The 17604-nt window shown below is 36.6% G+C and overlaps 1 protein-coding gene across 1 annotated transcript in view; it reads left to right on the top strand.

Moving 5' to 3' along the window:
• Positions 1 to 11752: 11752 nt before the first annotated feature.
• The window catches only part of LOC107567877 (rho-associated protein kinase 1-like), a 29316-nt gene continuing 23464 nt past the window's right edge, over positions 11753 to 17604 (top strand). Inside the window, exons 1-8 of the mRNA XM_016253651.1 lie at positions 11753 to 11931; positions 12045 to 12129; positions 14479 to 14623; positions 14757 to 14895; positions 15506 to 15597; positions 16653 to 16803; positions 16888 to 16954; positions 17065 to 17153. Of these exons, the coding sequence (XP_016109137.1) occupies positions 11792 to 11931; positions 12045 to 12129; positions 14479 to 14623; positions 14757 to 14895; positions 15506 to 15597; positions 16653 to 16803; positions 16888 to 16954; positions 17065 to 17153 (908 nt within the window). The 5' untranslated portion in view covers positions 11753 to 11791. The remainder of the gene's footprint in view (positions 11932 to 12044; positions 12130 to 14478; positions 14624 to 14756; positions 14896 to 15505; positions 15598 to 16652; positions 16804 to 16887; positions 16955 to 17064; positions 17154 to 17604) is intronic.

Raw genomic sequence — 17604 nt, 5'->3', positions numbered from 1 at the left:
AAGTAGTTTCGCTTTCACAACAAAACACACAGCGCCTTCACGACATGGCGGCGGCGGCGGCAACAATACTACAGCGAGAATAAAAGTTACGCCTTCTTTCTTTGCGTGAACATTTGGGCGGCGTTATGCAAATCTTCCCACATAGTGATGTAGACATGTGGGGGCGTGTTAGAACGAGCCGTTTTAGGTAGGCGTGGCTGACTCTTAACTTTTATAAAGAATATCTCTTTGGATTTGAGACTTTAGTCTTTGCAACTTTACAGATCTTCTTTATGCACCAAGAGCTTGTAACACTCCAAAGAGAAAGGAAAACTTGAAATCGCATCATATGACCCCTTTCAACTCAACAAAAATGATTCATGTAATCCCAACATAAAATGATTAGCCTACTTTTTTTTTTTTACAAAATTATTTATTTTAACAATTAAAGTTGTTTGAAAATAATGCAGTTAGGTTGAGAAAAATCATAAAGATGTGTTGCATTAGTTAATTTTAACAAAATAAATTGAACAAGCTGCACAGTCTTTGAGTTTGATTCATTGCTCTCTCTGTCTCTCTCTCACACATGCATTCTCGCATGTGTCTAAACATAAGCTAATGGGTACAGGTTAAATAAACATTCACTGTGTAAATGGTGTCACAAAGTGTCTGCACTACAGGTGAGCTGCAGAGCATTTGTTTGTGTGTTGAGTGAGTTAAGCTGTGTTCGCTGTCGGGAGAGCTGTAGTTTTGACACGCTACTGGAATTGTAGCTCTGACTGCATGTGTATATACACTTTTTTTCTTATTTTTATGCATTCTGTTTGTCTATAAGTAGGACACATTGGACATTGATTCTGAGTTTGCTGAAAGGTGAGCGTTGAAACTCTTTAATGCACTAGTAGTTCCAGTCAGTTTAATCACAGTTCTAAATTAATTCACACATTTACAGAGAAACATCTACGAACACAGAAACTTTAAAATAAATAAATAATGTGCATGGACTTTAATAGCACCCCAATATCCCATAAAAAAAAAGAATTGCCCATTTTGATTTCATGGTGGCTTTAATTGTGCTTCTTAGGCAAACTTATGCTGTGCCACAGACTGGTCCGTTAACTAAAAATTTTTTTCATGCTCTGAGAGAATCAGATGTATGTTTGTGAGGAAATATCATCATGCAAATGACAACGCATGAGAACAGTTCCTAATCTGTGTTTTTATTAGAGCTCCATCAGATTAGGCATGTTACACCTTCTATTGCTGTTTATTTTATTTTAGTTTTTGGTAGTGGAAAGATGGCATTTAAAGGGATAGTCCACCTAGAAATTAAAATTCTATCATTAACTCATCCTCATGTTATTGCATACCTATATGACTGACTTTCTTCTGTGGAAAATCAGAGAATATATTTTAGAATTATGTTGGTAACAAAACGGTTTTGGTTCCCATTGATGTCCAATGTATTTTTTGTCCATACACTGGAAGTCAGTGGGAACCAGAACTGTTTGGTTACCACCATTCTTCACCTGCTGTTTTCTGTTCCTTTAGTTTTTTCAGACTTTAAGCAACGTCTCACTCGCTGCTCAAGGGTGTTGATTAGAAATAAGGCCCTCTTCACTTTCTGACTCTGGTCTTGGCTGTATTTTCCTCCACTTTGTCGGGAGCTTGTTTGGCTACATTCTTAAAATAGCGTTCTGACGTGTACAGTCCCGCTGCGGAATGCGACTGTGGCCGTCCAGAAATCTCTGTGGCAGGATGTTATGCAAACATACATTACTGAATGGGGACGTTTGTTGTTATCTCCGAATTCGTTCGTACAGAGTTTGAAAAGTTGGGAAAACGATTGCTTTTAAGACTTACAATTTCAAGACTTAAAATGTGCTTGCATTTTAAATATTGTCCTTGGAAAAGGGTTCATTTTTATTTTTATTAGTGGAATTATTATTATTACACCGAGTGAAAAGAAAAATAATCACATTGCGCAATCACATTGTGATACATTACCAATCTGCACATTTTCATCAACAGTTTAATGAAGCATTGAATTGTTCATGTCACCGTTTTAATAACAGCCGCTAATAAGAGGAGATTTATAAGCTATGGCTATGTCGAGGAGGGACAACACCGAATGCAAAAAATACATTAATCAAGGATTAACAGGATTAATCGAAATAAAACCAAAATCGCAGTATGGCTTAGTGTTATAAAATCACAAAGGCACTAAATGTGTGTCACATTGTTTAGGCCTACAAACAAGCACAGCAAACCTGGATTTTTTTTCTTCTGTCCATTTGCAGTTTTTCTCGGAAAAGCACTACATTGAACCCTAAAGTCTGAGAAACTGAATAAATAAATGTGGGGTGGGGGGTCTTTTGCAATTTCCCAAACATGTCTGGGGGGACACATGTGGTTGGTTTATGAAAATTTTACCAAATTGTCTTTAAAATACAGTATCCTGAAAAGGGGGAAATGCAGCTTTGCGTCACAGGAATAAGAGACATTTTAAAATATATTAAAATAGGAAACAGTTATTTTGAATTGTAATAGCCTATTTCGCAGTGTTACTGTTTTTACTGTATTTCTGATCAAATAAATGCAGCTTTGTTGACCATAAAAAGGCTTCTTTCAAAAGCAATAAAAACGGTATCATAATTATTCTAGACTTTTGACTGGTTGTGTTTATAAACGCCAATCAACTGTTCAAGGTTAAGAAACTGCAGACCGGTGTAACGAGGTTAGCAGTGGCATAAGTGACATCAACAGGCTTAATCTTAATCTACTGTAATCCTGGATGTCTAAATCAAGCGTGCCTTGTGGTCAGTCAAGCCCTCAGCCTCAATTCAGACCAACCTTACTCCGGCTTCAGGTCCTTCCATTAAAGGGGAAGCGGCATGCCTTTTTATTGTTTTATTGTATTCCTTCAGGTTCACTTATAATGTTTGTGAAGTCAATAATGATTTGTTTGTTTTTTACGAGGTGAGTGGCATAGTCCTAGTCAGCTTGTGCATTGTTAAAACAATGATAAGCCAGGAAAGAGAAGTCAGTTTGGTCCTGCCACTCACGGTCTAACAGCCGGCTTTGTTCACGTGCACATTTCAGTTCTTTCTTTTTAATACATTTGCATTCGCAATCAATCACAAATCTGTTTTTGCTTTGTCAGTAGGGTGTATAGAGTGTAGATGGATGTAAAAAGTATGATTCAAAGTATTTTAGCATAAGGCTGCAACATAAAATGATCTTGAACGCTACACGATCTTTTAGTTTGTAATTGTGCAAATGACTTTTTTCAACCAATAACAATTTTTAATTGATAAATAGGTGCACTGACTTGCAAGTAGATTTTTAGCTTTAATATTTTTTAGTGTCTGTGATTTGAACATAACAAATGTAATATACAGCATATTGCAAGCATGTTAAACTAGTCTCTAAACTTAGTATGTTAACAGACTGAAAGCACCAACACTGGATTTTATCAGAGGACATGGCAAATTCATTCATTTCAGTGCGGTTTGTCGCAGTGAAATTGTACACTTCTTGCTGATCATGCAGAACTATTTGTTCCCTAGTTTGTAAAAGTGATGACTAATGAGTATATGTAGCACAACTACTGGTCAGAACAAACAAAATTCACATTTCATTGAAGTAATATTTGTGTTTTTTCTTATTTCCAGGACAGTCTGGATGCTCTGGTGTATGACCTTGATTTTCCAGCCCTGAGGAAAAACAAAAGCATCGATAACTTCTTAAATAGATGTGAGTATTTTGTCTGGAACTCATTCAGAGTTACATGATAAAGAGTTTCAAGCTGCTTTGCTGTGAATGGGATTGGTTTTGGGTCACTACTTTCAGTCAGACAACATTTTGTCTGTCCAAGTATTCACTTAACAAAAGGGCTTTTGGCATTGCATGGTGGAGATGCACATCATATTCTCTCTCTCAGTGGAGGCGTATCATGTAGGGATGCACCGAATGTTCGGCAACCGAAATTATAAGGTTGCCTTTGCCGAATAAGCAAAAAGACCGAATAAATTGCACCGAACAATGATGTGACGCAATCAAATAGCAACCAGAGTAGAGTGAGAGGCGCGCACTCTTTATAATGCAGCAAGCATGTCAGCAGTGTGGAAGCATTTAAAACTGTCCAAGAAAGACGCAAAAATCATTACAAGCACCGACAGCGAGAGACTGTTTAGTACTGCAGAGCATTTCTTCGATGAGAAGAGGAAGGGGTGATTGTAGCTGGTTACTGTATGATGATTGAAATGGCCGTAAACTAGGGATGCACCGAATATTCGGCAACCAAAATTATTCGGCCGAAAATAGCAAAAAAATCGTATGTATTATATTTCGCCGAGGCAGAATAATATGTACCGAACAATGACTAACGCGATCAAATAGAGGCACGCACTAATGCAGCAAACATGTCGACTGTGTGAAAGTATTTAAAACTATCAGAGAAAGACACGAGCGCGAAGCACTGACAGCGAGAGACCGTCTCCGATGAGAAGAAGAGGTGGCTGATGCTGGTGGTTAGGCATGATGATTGAAATCGCGAAATTACCTTTAAACGATTAGTAAATAAATTGCAGAATGTTATATTTTCTAATGCACGCACGAATTGCATGTATTCTGACAGCGCTGCACGAACGTTCAAAGTCCAAAGCGCGAGGAAAATCTGCACTGAACTTGTTAGCCTACTCGTCAGTTGCTCAGTAACATTTTTGTGAATTTTTTTTAAAGGCATGTGACAATGTGATACGTGCGACAAACATCTTCCCAAATTCGTAATGAGAATCATTTATAAATCTGCATGCTGTTTTCAACAAAAAGTAGCACTGAGATCTTCCTGTGGGTTTCTGCCTAAATAAAAGCCGAGAAAAAAAACAACAACTCCATCGACATTCATAATTGATAGTATTGTAATTTTACTGTCATTATGTAAAATAAAAGAAAAAAGTAAGACAATGATAATAATAATTACCTTACAACAGCTCTGTTAATGCATTTATTATAACATTCACACATAGTGTTCAAATTGGGATCTGTAATATATACTAATGTTTTAAAAGAAGTCTCTTCTGCTCAGCAAGGCTGCCTTTATTTGTACAATAAAAAATACATGGAGCGAGGAAAATCTGCGCTGAACCAGTGTTTCTCGTCAGTTGCTGTTACATTTTTATGAATTTTTACAATGCATGTGACAATGCAATACGTGCGATGTATTCGTAATGAGACTCGTTGATAAATCTGCTGTCGTCAACAAAAAGCATTGAGGTCTTCCTGCGTGTTTCCGCCAAAATAAAAGTTGAGAAAATGCAAGAACTACAACATTCATAAATGTTAGTATTGTTGTAATTTTACTGTTGTTCTGTAAAATAAAATAGAAATGATAATAATAATAATAATTACAACAGCTCTGTTAATGCATTTATTATAACATTCACACATAGTGTTCCAATTGGGATCTGTAATATTTTCTAATGTTTTAAAAGAAATGATAATAATAATTACCTTACAACAGCTCTGTTAATGCATTTATTATAACATTCACACATAGTGTTCAAATTGGGATCTGTAATATATACTAATGTTTTAAAAGAAGTCTCTTCTGCTCAGCAAGGCTGCCTTTATTTGTACAATAAAAAATACATGGAGCGAGGAAAATCTGCGCTGAACCAGTGTTTCTCGTCAGTTGCTGTTACATTTTTATGAATTTTTACAATGCATGTGACAATGCAATACGTGCGATGTATTCGTAATGAGACTCGTTGATAAATCTGCTGTCGTCAACAAAAAGCATTGAGGTCTTCCTGCGTGTTTCCGCCAAAATAAAAGTTGAGAAAAAGTAAGCACTCCAACATTCATAATTGTTAGTATTGTTGTAATTTTACTGTTGTTCTGTACACAATAAAATAAAGACAATAATAATAATAATAATTACAACAGCTCTGTTAATGCATTTATTATAACATTCACACATAGTGTTCCAATTGGGATCTGTAATATTTTCTAATGTTTTAAAAGAAGTCTCTTCTGCTCAGCAAGGCTGCTTTTATTTGTACAGTAAAAAACACATGCCTGATTTGTTCTGTTGGTATAATTTCTGCTAGAATGTTAAAAATTGTTCAGTGTTAAATATTTTTCAATTGTTGTTTTGTAATTGATTTTTTTCTTTGTAAAGCAAGACAAAACAGTAAAAAGCTAATTTTGGCTATTTCATTTATGCATTTTTATGCAAAATGTGAAAAACCGTGTTTGGTATTGTTCGGTTTCGGCTTCGGCCAAGAATTTTCATTTCGGTGCGTATCATGATTGTGTGATTTTCACTAAGTAGTAAACTTTGGATTGCTACAGGCATGAACAACATTGCCAGTTGTGTTATTACTATTAGAAGAGACCTGTCAGATGATAAAACTAAAGTACTGACCATTCTAGATCCTGAGCCTTTTCTGGGATCTAGTATGTCTAATTGATAAATTGGGAGGGTTCTTGGGACTCCGGCTAGTAACCAACCAGCTGGAACAACCTAGCTACTACAATGGACCCTTTTGACATTTCCAGGTTTGGACCGCGGAAGCAAACTATACAAGGGTCGACTTCTATAGAGATAAATGGGAGACCATAAGAAATATCATTTTTATTTTTAACTCCAAAAGCATAAAAAATGGAAGTTTGTTCAAGCGTCACATATCAATGAACTTGGAACTGCATTGCTTTTAATTAGAAACCTTTGCCGTCAATACACAGATGTGAAGGACATGGAAATTTTTCATGTATTATCATTTGGTCATTATAGCGTGTTTGTTGGGGTATAAATGTCAATTTGAACAGCCACAATCATTTTATTTGCATTACACTGTTACTTGTTCCTAACAAAAAGATATTGTATGGCTTCAGAAGAATGCACCATGAGTCATTTGTAATTCTTTTATATTGTTATATTATCTTATGTTCAAAAGATTGAATCCATGCGTTAAGCCTTGCAGTCTAAACACAGCCAAAAACAGGCCTACGTGTTAAAATTAAATGTCTCATTCTTGTCAATGCTTTGGAACTAGGGCTGAGCAAAATATATAATCAACAGTCATATTGCCATGATTTTGTTTGATATATTTAGAAGGGATGCAAAGGGGTGGAAAATTTCCGGAAACTTTCCAAAAATCCCTGGAATATTCCAAAGGATCCTGGAATGTTTCCCAAATTTACTGGAAATTTTCCACCTTTTTGCAACCCTAATATTTAGCTACATTATGAATAGCACAATTATTTTAATGCCAAGACGTTTCTTAAAGAGCATGTCATTTAATTGTTTTCCTCCTTGCTTTGCAGTTTGCAAGAGTGAGAGCATTAGAACAGAAAACAAGCATAATCTTAGAGTTGTTACATCTGATTTTTGTGAATTTTTCTGTTTCCATTATTATAATTATTATAATTTTTTTAAAATCTCTGCAATTTTAAGAAACACAAATTTCAATAGTGAAGATGATGTTAAGATGTTATTGAACACCTTTTAATGGTTTACTTTTTAAAATTACTTTATTAAATTTTATACTTGCTACTTTATTACATTTTTATACCATTTATTTATATAAAAAAGTATTTTTCAAGTATTTTTCAAATCACAAATTAATACATTTAGATAATAAAGAATCCCTGTTGCTCAGCGAAGACCAAATCTGGCCGAATGTTATCTGTCCCCTCGGGAAGCAGCGCTGGATGTTAGATAAAGCCTCTAGGGCCCTCAGCGAGGTTGTCTTAGGCTATGTTCACACCGTCAGCTTTTGAGATTGACACCTGCATTTAGTTACAGGTGTGAGCCTCAAAGTGGCAAATCTTATATGCTGCCCAATGGATTCTTAACAATATGCAGATGTTTGTCTGATATTGTGCATATGTGTTTTTGTTTCTAGATAAGGACACAATCAGCAAAATTCGGAAGCTTCGTATGAAAGCAGAGGACTATGAAGTGGTAAAGGTCATAGGACGAGGGGCATTTGGAGAAGTACAGCTGGTAAGTGTATTGGGTATTGTTGTCATTTGTGCTGCTGTTACTTCCACTTTTAGAATATATACCATCACCTAGATTTGTATTTTTTTGGTCACACTTTAGTGTGGGGACCAATTCTCACTATTAACTAGCTATTAACTATGACTTCTGCCTCAATAAACTCCTAATTTGCTGCTTACATTTGGAGAAGTACAGCTGGTAAGTGTATTGGGTATTGTTGTCATTTGTGCTGCTGTTACTTCCACTTTTAGAATATATACCATCACCTAGATTTGTATTTTTTTGGTCACACTTTAGTGTGGGGACCAATTCTCACTATTAACTAGCTATTAACTATGACTTCTGCCTCAATAAACTCCTAATTTGCTGCTTATTAATAGTTAGTACGGTAGTTGTTACGTTTAGGTATGGGGTAGAGATTAAGGGATCTAGAATATGGTCATGCAGAATAAGACATTAAAGGGGTCATGAACTGACGTTTTCACATATAACAGGTCAATGTACTATAAAAGCATCCTGTAAGTTTCAAAACTCAAAACTTTCTCGTTAGTCTAAAAACAGCTTTTATTGTATCCAGTCTCAGAAAACGGCTCGTTTTGGAATGTGCCACTTTATGATGTAATAGTGCGGCTAAGCCTGGAGAAGATCAACGCCTCCCATTAGCGTTTGCACAGTAAGGTGCCGTTCACACAGAACCCGCCTAAGAGCGCGAGACGCAATGCTAAGGAGTGGTTTAAAAATCCACCGCGCAGAATGCCACCTCCGTCATGTTGGCGTCAAATAAAACCATTGCCATGCCAAATAGATACTGTCAACAAAAGCTTGCAATGCTTGCCCCGCCTCCGGGGTCTTCTGATTGGTCCACTGTTTTGGAACTGACATTGATGAGTGGCGCTGCGTATAAAAGTCGAAATTCTTTTACCTCGACACGGCGTCTTAAAAACATGGCGCTCGTGTGTACGATGCTGCAAAAGATGCAAGATGTGAGCGCAACGCCGGTTGTACACGTCCGTCTAGCACGTTTACATAGAAAAACAATGGAAAATAGCAAATAATCATAGTATATTAGTGCTAGACGGTATATCACTTGATCCGGCATATTGGTTTTAATTTAGTTTATGATATGCATTTTTTAAATAGCACCATAATAGATGTGTTTCTAAAACTACGTGACGCTGTTCACCATGAAGAGCACCATATAGAGTGTATTGAGAAGGAACGCTGTTACCAAGACTTTCTTATTTAATATTGACAAACTGTGTATCATTGTGTATCAGTGATTTAGGACTCTAGCTTTAGGACTGTTTATCATCAAATCTGTTACAGTGACAGCTATTTGCTAATTTCTATCAGGAGTGCAAAATCAATTGATATTTCGAATAGAGCAATGAGACGCATACATATTTAATCGTGTATGCTCCGGTTTATTTGTGATCACAGGGCTTCACTAGACATTTAGGGCATTTAGTCCAAACGTGTGCAGATTTGGAGAAATGGATTCTTAACAATATGCAGATGTTTGTCTGATATTGTGCATATGTGTTTTTGTTTCTAGATAAGGACACAATCAGCAAAATTCGGAAGCTTCGTATGAAAGCAGAGGACTATGAAGTGGTAAAGGTCATAGGACGAGGGGCATTTGGAGAAGTACAGCTGGTAAGTGTATTGGGTATTGTTGTCATTTGTGCTGCTGTTACTTCCACTTTTAGAATATATACCATCACCTAGATTTGTATTTTTTTGGTCACACTTTAGTGTGGGGACCAATTCTCACTATTAACTAGCTATTAACTATGACTTCTGCCTCAATAAACTCCTAATTTGCTGCTTATTAATAGTTAGTAAGGTAGTTGTTACGTTTAGGTATGGGGTAGAGATTAAGGGATCTAGAATATGGTCATGCAGAATAAGACATTAAAGGGGTCATGAACTGACGTTTTCACATATAACAGGTCAATGTACTATAAAAGCATCCTGTAAGTTTCAAAACTCAAAACTTTCTCGTTAGTCTAAAAACAGCTTTTATTGTATCCAGTCTCAGAAAACGGCTCGTTTTGGAATGTGCCACTTTATGATGTAATAGTGCGGCTAAGCCCCGCCTCCGCAGAAGAAGATCAACGCCTCCCATTAGCGTTTGCACAGTAAGGTGCCGTTCACACAGAACCCGCCTAAGAGCGCGAGACGCAATGCTAAGGAGTGGTTTAAAAATGCACCGCGCAGAATGCCACCTCCGTCATGTTGGCGTCAAATAAAACCATTGCCATGCCAAATAGATACTGTCAACAAAAGCTTGCAATGCTTGCCCCGCCTCCGGGGTCTTCTGATTGGTCCACTGTTTTGGAACTGACATTGATGAGTGGCGCTGCGTATAAAAGTCGAAATTCTTTTACCTCGACACGGCGTCTTAAAAACATGGCGCTCGTGTGTACGATGCTGCAAAAGATGCAAGATGTGAGCGCAACGCCGGTTGTACACGTCCGTCTAGCACGTTTACATAGAAAAACAATGGAAAATAGCAAATAATCATAGTATATTAGTGCTAGACGGTATATCACTTGATCCGGCATATTGGTTTTAATTTAGTTTATGATATGCATTTTTTAAATAGCACCATAATAGATGTGTTTCTAAAACTACGTGACGCTGTTCACCATGAAGAGCACCATATAGAGTGTATTGAGAAGGAACGCTGTTACCAAGACTTTCTTATTTAATATTGACAAACTGTGTATCATTGTGTATCAGTGATTTAGGACTCTAGCTTTAGGACTGTTTATCATCAAATCTGTTACAGTGACAGCTATTTGCTAATTTCTATCAGGAGTGCAAAATCAATTGATATTTCGAATAGAGCAATGAGACGCATACATATTCAATCGTGTATGCTCCGGTTTATTTGTGATCACAGGGCTTCACTAGACATTTAGGGCATTTAGTCCAAACGTGTGCAGATTTGGAGAAATAATGCTGCGTTCATATATGTTTACTCCATATTTCTTTAGAAAGAATCATCATTTCTATTCAATTTCTGCTAAATAATGCGCTTGCCTTTCTTAGTGTGAATACAGTAGTAGTTATACGAGTGTTATATTCTGTACTGTTTACTTTATTTGAATGTCATAGTGCAGTGAAAGTAAAGTGAATAACGTGTTCCCTCTCTCTTTGTTCGGTAGGTGAGGCACAAAGACACACGGCCTTTTAAAAATAAATATGTACACAGTTTGGATTAAATGAAAGTATTGTCAAATTTTTTTAATTAGCATGTTTTTGTGTTTTGCTTTGGTACCGAAATTGGTACCGAGAACCGTGGATTTTCACCAAAATTTCAGTATTCGGTACCGTGACCACACTAGTTTGCTGTACCTTTTCTAACTGATCAGACTTGGCTAGCTAACAATTTTTTTTAACTGCTACTTACTCAAACTTGTAACTACTTCAAACTTAATTTTCTGACTTAAAGCTGTTAAATCTACTTCAAACTTTCTGGTCAAGCTTTCTCAAGCCAACATAACGTTGGTCTTGATAAACGTTTTATCTTGTTATGATTATTAATTATAATCAGCTGTGTGATTTGTCATGAATGGGTGTGAATGTCTAGTTGCCGTTAATATAAAACCACATTTAAAAACTAAAGCCATCCTATGGCTTTTGTGGCCATTTATTGTGTTTAGTTTTTTTATATATATATATATATATTTTTTTTTTCTTGAAACATTTTGCTGTATTCTTGAGTATGATGTAATTTTATATTTTTTTGTCGTCCAGCTGTTTTATGCATTCCAGGACAACCGCTACCTCTACATGGTGATGGAGTATATGCCTGGTGGAGACCTGGTCAACCTAATGAGCAACTACGATGTGCCTGAGAAGTGGGCTCGTTTCTACACTTCTGAGGTTGTGCTGGCACTGGACTGCATCCACTCCATGGGCTTCATTCACAGGTCTCATTCATGCATTAAACAAGCCTTTCATTGTTTCTACTGGTGTGTGAAATTTTGAAAATAACCTGTGTGTTTGTGTATGTGTGTGTGTTTTTGCTTAACATTTGTCTCAGGGATGTAAAGCCTGACAACATGTTGCTAGACAAGGCAGGCCACTTGAAGCTGGCAGACTTTGGGACCTGCATGAAAATGAACAAGGTACTAGGGGTGTGCAAAACTACACATTTTCATAAAAGTCACTGGATGACTAGTTGGTCTCAAGGAAGCCCTGTAAATGTACAGGTGCAAAGCATAATGTAACTCGAGATTCTTTTTTAGAAGCGTAAAACTAATTTGAACTGGACTTGTTGTCTTAAAATTACAATACTCACTATGAGTTATGGAAAAAAGCTGAATGTGACGCTGACACCTGGCACAAAAATGCATAAAATGATTCTTGTTCAATGACAAAAACCAAACATGTGCAAAGTTAACTTCATAATGGGAATAATACTAATGGAAAGCGATTTGAAACCTTTCTGTAAATCTCTTGAGATTTGTTGTTAAAGATAGTCCAATTAATCATCTGAATGTGGCTATTTGATTTCATCACAATTATTTGAGATAACTGTAATAATTGTGCAATTTATATTTTAATCACATTTTGTCATTAAAATAAGGGAAATGTAAGCATGTAAAGAAGTGCAACACATTCACGTTGTTGTGTCTACTTTCCAGTGTGCAAATATTTGACAAAGTAACAATAATCGTCATTCTTCATATGATATAATAATAAAAACTGAGAATTATAGCGTTCAGAAACTCTGATGTTTTTAGCTTCTCTATTCTGCTATGAGCTGAGAATAGCCCACTCTCATAATTGTCAATATAACTGGAAATATGTATTATAATACACATTATCATTTGTACTGGATGAAGCAACAGCTGTCTGTCTAACATGTCGCTCATCCACAGAATCTCTTAAACTCGTAAAGCGCCACTGCTAAAAAATATTACAACTGTAACAAACATCTATGTCATCTAGAGCTATTCAATCTCTCTAATCAACAAGGAGACATTCACAAGCAAAATGTAAATAAATGTAATTTATTAGAATACAAAAAGTACACTAAGCTTTAAAATATTTTGCATCAGACTGTTTTTAATAATTATGTAATTATTTATAGGACTACTTCCAACTGTATAAACTATAAATAGATTATTGTGCTGATACCAGTAAAATCTAATAATACGAGTTAAATAATGTTCTTAGACTTTCCTTTCTGTGACATGGCAGCCTAGACAGAAACTACAAAAATTTACTTTCGGTTAAATGCCAGAGAGTTTACTCTGTAACCAATATACCAATAATAACCAGGAAAAAAACTTTATGCTTAACACAGGACTTTTAATTATAAACAAGCCTAAAAAACACTGGGACCACTGATCTGTAATCGAGAACTGGATTGCTCATGACGTCATAAAAGTGATATTTATGCCGCCATATTGGTAGTATTCGCATACATTCTGTTGAATTAATAGCAGGGCAAAAAATACAAATAAAGTAGTTGCTGTTATCATTGTTTTTTGACCCATGTTAGCTTGTATTCAAATAAATAAGCTTATGTGACATCAAAATTTTAGATACCAAAAAATACCAAAAAATAAAAAATACACAGCAAAAATTACAAGCTTAACAAATATAAAGTTTAAACATTATTAAAGACAAGTGAACAGTCAGTAAATAAGAACAAATGAACAAATTACAAGCCAGAGCACAATTAAATATATAGAACAATAGAAAGATACAAATGAAACGATGCTTTAGGTTTTTATGTTTGTGGGTGTTCAGGTATTGAATAATCACATGTAAAATAACATTGCATGTTCTTCACTGATGCTCCGATCTTGATTTTTCATAGCCATTTGAAATTAGAGGCAACCACTGCATTTTAATCATGAATCGATCCAAAAAAGATGCTACACGCTTGTAACATGTGCAATGTTTGATTTAAAGGGATAGTTCACCCAAAACTGAAAATTAGCCCATGATTTACTCACCCTCAAGCCATCCCAGGTGTAATCCAATCGGAGTTACATAAAAAAAATATTCTTGCTCTTCCAAGCTTTATAATAGCAGTGAATGGGTGTTATTTTTCAGTAGTCCAAAAGAAGTCCAATAAAGCACATCCATCCATAATAAACAGTGTCCCACACGGTTTCGGGGGGGGGGTGAATAAAGGCCTCCTGAAGCGAATCGATGCGTTTTTGTAAGAAAAATATCTATATTTAAAACTTTATAAACTGCTAACTATCGTACGCGCATTCACAATAGAATGCCTTTTCGGCGGATGACGTAGGACGTCTGCTTTATTTTAGACTTTTAACTTTTTTTGCACGCATGCTCTTAAATACATTTTACAGTTCACTATTTTTAGTTGCAAATGCGAGAAACACTTGCACTGTTAAAGCCGACAAACCGAACAAACCTGAACCATTTCTTCAGACACATTTAGTGTTCTTTCAGTTCTGCTTTAGACTCTGTTCTTTTGTTTTTCCCGCTCTCAGGATGGAATGGTACGATGTGACACAGCAGTAGGAACTCCCGACTATATTTCTCCCGAGGTACTGAAGTCGCAGGGAGGAGACGGTTACTATGGCCAAGAGTGTGACTGGTGGTCTGTGGGGGTCTTCCTGTATGAGATGCTCGTCGGTGAGTTTCAGCATCAGTGCAACCAGAGTGCTTCCTGTTCCTTCTTACAAACAGTCAGAAGATTACCAGTAAATCAGCACTGTGTTTTACCGTTTACACGTTCTGCTATGTGATTATGCATTTGTATCCTTAGGTGACACGCCGTTTTACGCTGACTCTCTGGTGGGCACCTACAGCAAGATCATGAATCACAAGAATGCCCTGACCTTCCCCGATGACAGCGACATCTCAAAGGATGCAAAAAGCCTCATCTGTGCTTTCCTCACCGACAGGTTTGCATACAAAAAACACATTTCAACTGCAGAAGATTAATATATCAACCATTGAAAAAATTCGTAGAATGACCAGTTTATAGTTTTGACAGCTGACGCAATCATCTATACTACTGTTGCACACACTAGAGGTTAGGGATTTAAACAAACACCTTACCTGAAGTATTAAACACCAGTGTGTAGTCTGACCCTCACATTTGTGCTGCAGAACAATACCCCAAAACAATTAGGCTTATTGTGAGCACTTCTAAGTGATTCTAAGTGAATGTTATTTTAATACTTGGTACCTCTCATTTCACCACTAATTTCTGCATTTTAACTCAACTTAAGAAGGAATATTAATAGCTACAAATCCTAGAATTGGGTTAGGTCAAGCATAAAGATTACAATTAAGATCAGTGCTTTCATATCCTTCTGAAAACATCAGATGATAATTTGATAAGGGCATCTCTCTGTTAACGATACTTTTTCAGGAGCTTATGATTCAAAACTCACTCTGGATCTGTTTGCTGGAGTACATGTTTTCATCACTGTTCTGTTGCATATCAAGAAGTGAACTAAAGCTTGTTTACTCAAAATACATTGTGCTAATCTCATCTCCTCTCACCAGGGAGGTGCGGTTAGGACGCAATGGAGTCGACGAAATCAAGCGACATAGTTTTTTCAAGAATGACCAGTGGGCATGGGAGAACATCAGAGAGAGTGAGCTGAGCTTCTGAACCTCAAATGTGCCAGCTTAATTATGAAATCCAATTTAGAATTAAATTTATGTCTTTTGTCTCAATATTAAAAATACTTGGTACCTCTCATTTCACCACTAATTTCTGCATTTTAACTCAACTTAAGAAGGAATATTAATAGCTACAAATCCTAGAATTGGGTTAGGTCAAGCATAAAGATTACAATTAAGATCAGTGCTTTCATATCCTTCTGAAAACATCAGATGATAATTTGATAAGGGCATCTCTCTGTTAACGATACTTTTTCAGGAGCTTATGATTTAAAACTCACTCTGGATCTGTTTGCTGGAGTACATGTTTTCATCACTGTTCTGTTGCATATCAAGAAGTGAACTAAAGCTTGTTTACTCAAAATACATTGTGCTAATCTCATCTCCTCTCACCAGGGAGGTGCGGTTAGGACGCAATGGAGTCGACGAAATCAAGCGACATAGTTTTTTCAAGAATGACCAGTGGGCATGGGAGAACATCAGAGAGAGTGAGCTGAGCTTCTGAACCTCAAATGTGCCAGCTTAATTATGAAATCCAATTTAGAATTAAATTTATGTCTTTTGTCTTTGAAAACATCTGTATATGTATACTGTATACTGTATACTGTATACTGGTAAAACTGGCATTTATCGGAGCATTTCATGAGTTCCACAAAAATGGAGTTTTGAAGAACCTGTTTTTGGCCAAACAATGCAAGTCAAAGGGGTCCAAAACAACACCGGACCCCAGTGGCTTTATATTTAGTTTGATGTGCTGTCACAAGTCTTTGAGGAGCTTTACAGTACTGTGTTAGTTTGGCAAATTTCATCACTGTTGTGAAATAACAAATTAAGTGTTGCAAACATGCTTCTTTAGTCCTCAGTGATTTGCTGTTCATTTTGCAGTCTGTCCATCTAATTCTGAGAAGATACATCAATATACCAACAACAACAACTGAACTGAAATTGTACCTGCCTTGACATTTTTATACTTGAAACATTATTTGTTCATTCTCATTAAAATGCATTACTGTATTGTTGCATGTAGTGGCTGCCCCAGTGGTGCCGGAGTTAAGCAGTGATGTAGACACAAGCAACTTTGACGACATTGAGGAGGATCGAGGGGAGGAGGAGACATTCCCCATTCCTAAAGCATTTGTAGGCAACCAGCTTCCGTTTGTGGGCTTTACCTACTACCAGTGAGTACTGAGATTCAGAACAGGCAGTCTGAGCTTAGAGCCAAATGTTTGTGTTAAATTAATCAATTATTGACTCTCTGTCAGGTTTCCTCGGGAACCAGCTATAAAGACAAGTGACAAACGCAGCTCGACAAAGGAAGATAAGAGTCATGTGAGAAACTCCAAACGGAGACTTTAAAATAGAGAGTTTCATGGCATCATTATACTGAGTCTGTTTCTTAAACCGCAAGGATGACTGATTGTGTTTCTCTTATCTCTTAGTTGGAGAATCTTCAGAAGAGAATTTATCAGCTAGAAGAACAACTTCACAGTGAGATGCAGCTGAGAGATGAGATGGAACAGAAGTGCAGGTGTTTATCTGTCTGTTTGCACATCCACCCAAACACCTTATCTAACCATCCATCTGTCCTTCAAAACCAGTCAAGCACCTCATCCATTCAGATCCAACACAAACACCTCATCCATTCATCCAGAGCCAGTCAAACACCTCATCCATCCATCAATCCTTCACCAAAGACCCTACCCAATCCAATCAAACAATTCATCCATACATCCATCCATCCATCAATCCATTATCAAAAACCATATCCAAAAACAATCAAACACTTCATCCATCCATCCAACACCAAACACCCTATCCAAACCAAACACCTCATCCATCAATCCATTACCAAAAACCAATCAAAAACCTCATACATCCATCAGTCCATCACAAAACCCCCTATTCCAAACCAAACAATTCATCCATCCATCCAAAACCAAACACCTCATCCATCCATCCATCCAAAACCAATCAAACTT

The sequence above is a fragment of the Sinocyclocheilus grahami genome, unplaced genomic scaffold (genome assembly GCF_001515645.1).
Source record: "Sinocyclocheilus grahami isolate Dianchi unplaced genomic scaffold, SAMN03320097.WGS_v1.1 scaffold1193.1, whole genome shotgun sequence".
NCBI classification, from domain to species: Eukaryota; Metazoa; Chordata; class Actinopteri; order Cypriniformes; family Cyprinidae; genus Sinocyclocheilus; species Sinocyclocheilus grahami.
Note: the sequence above shows the minus strand (reverse complement) of the source record. Positions and strands in the feature narration are given on the sequence as shown.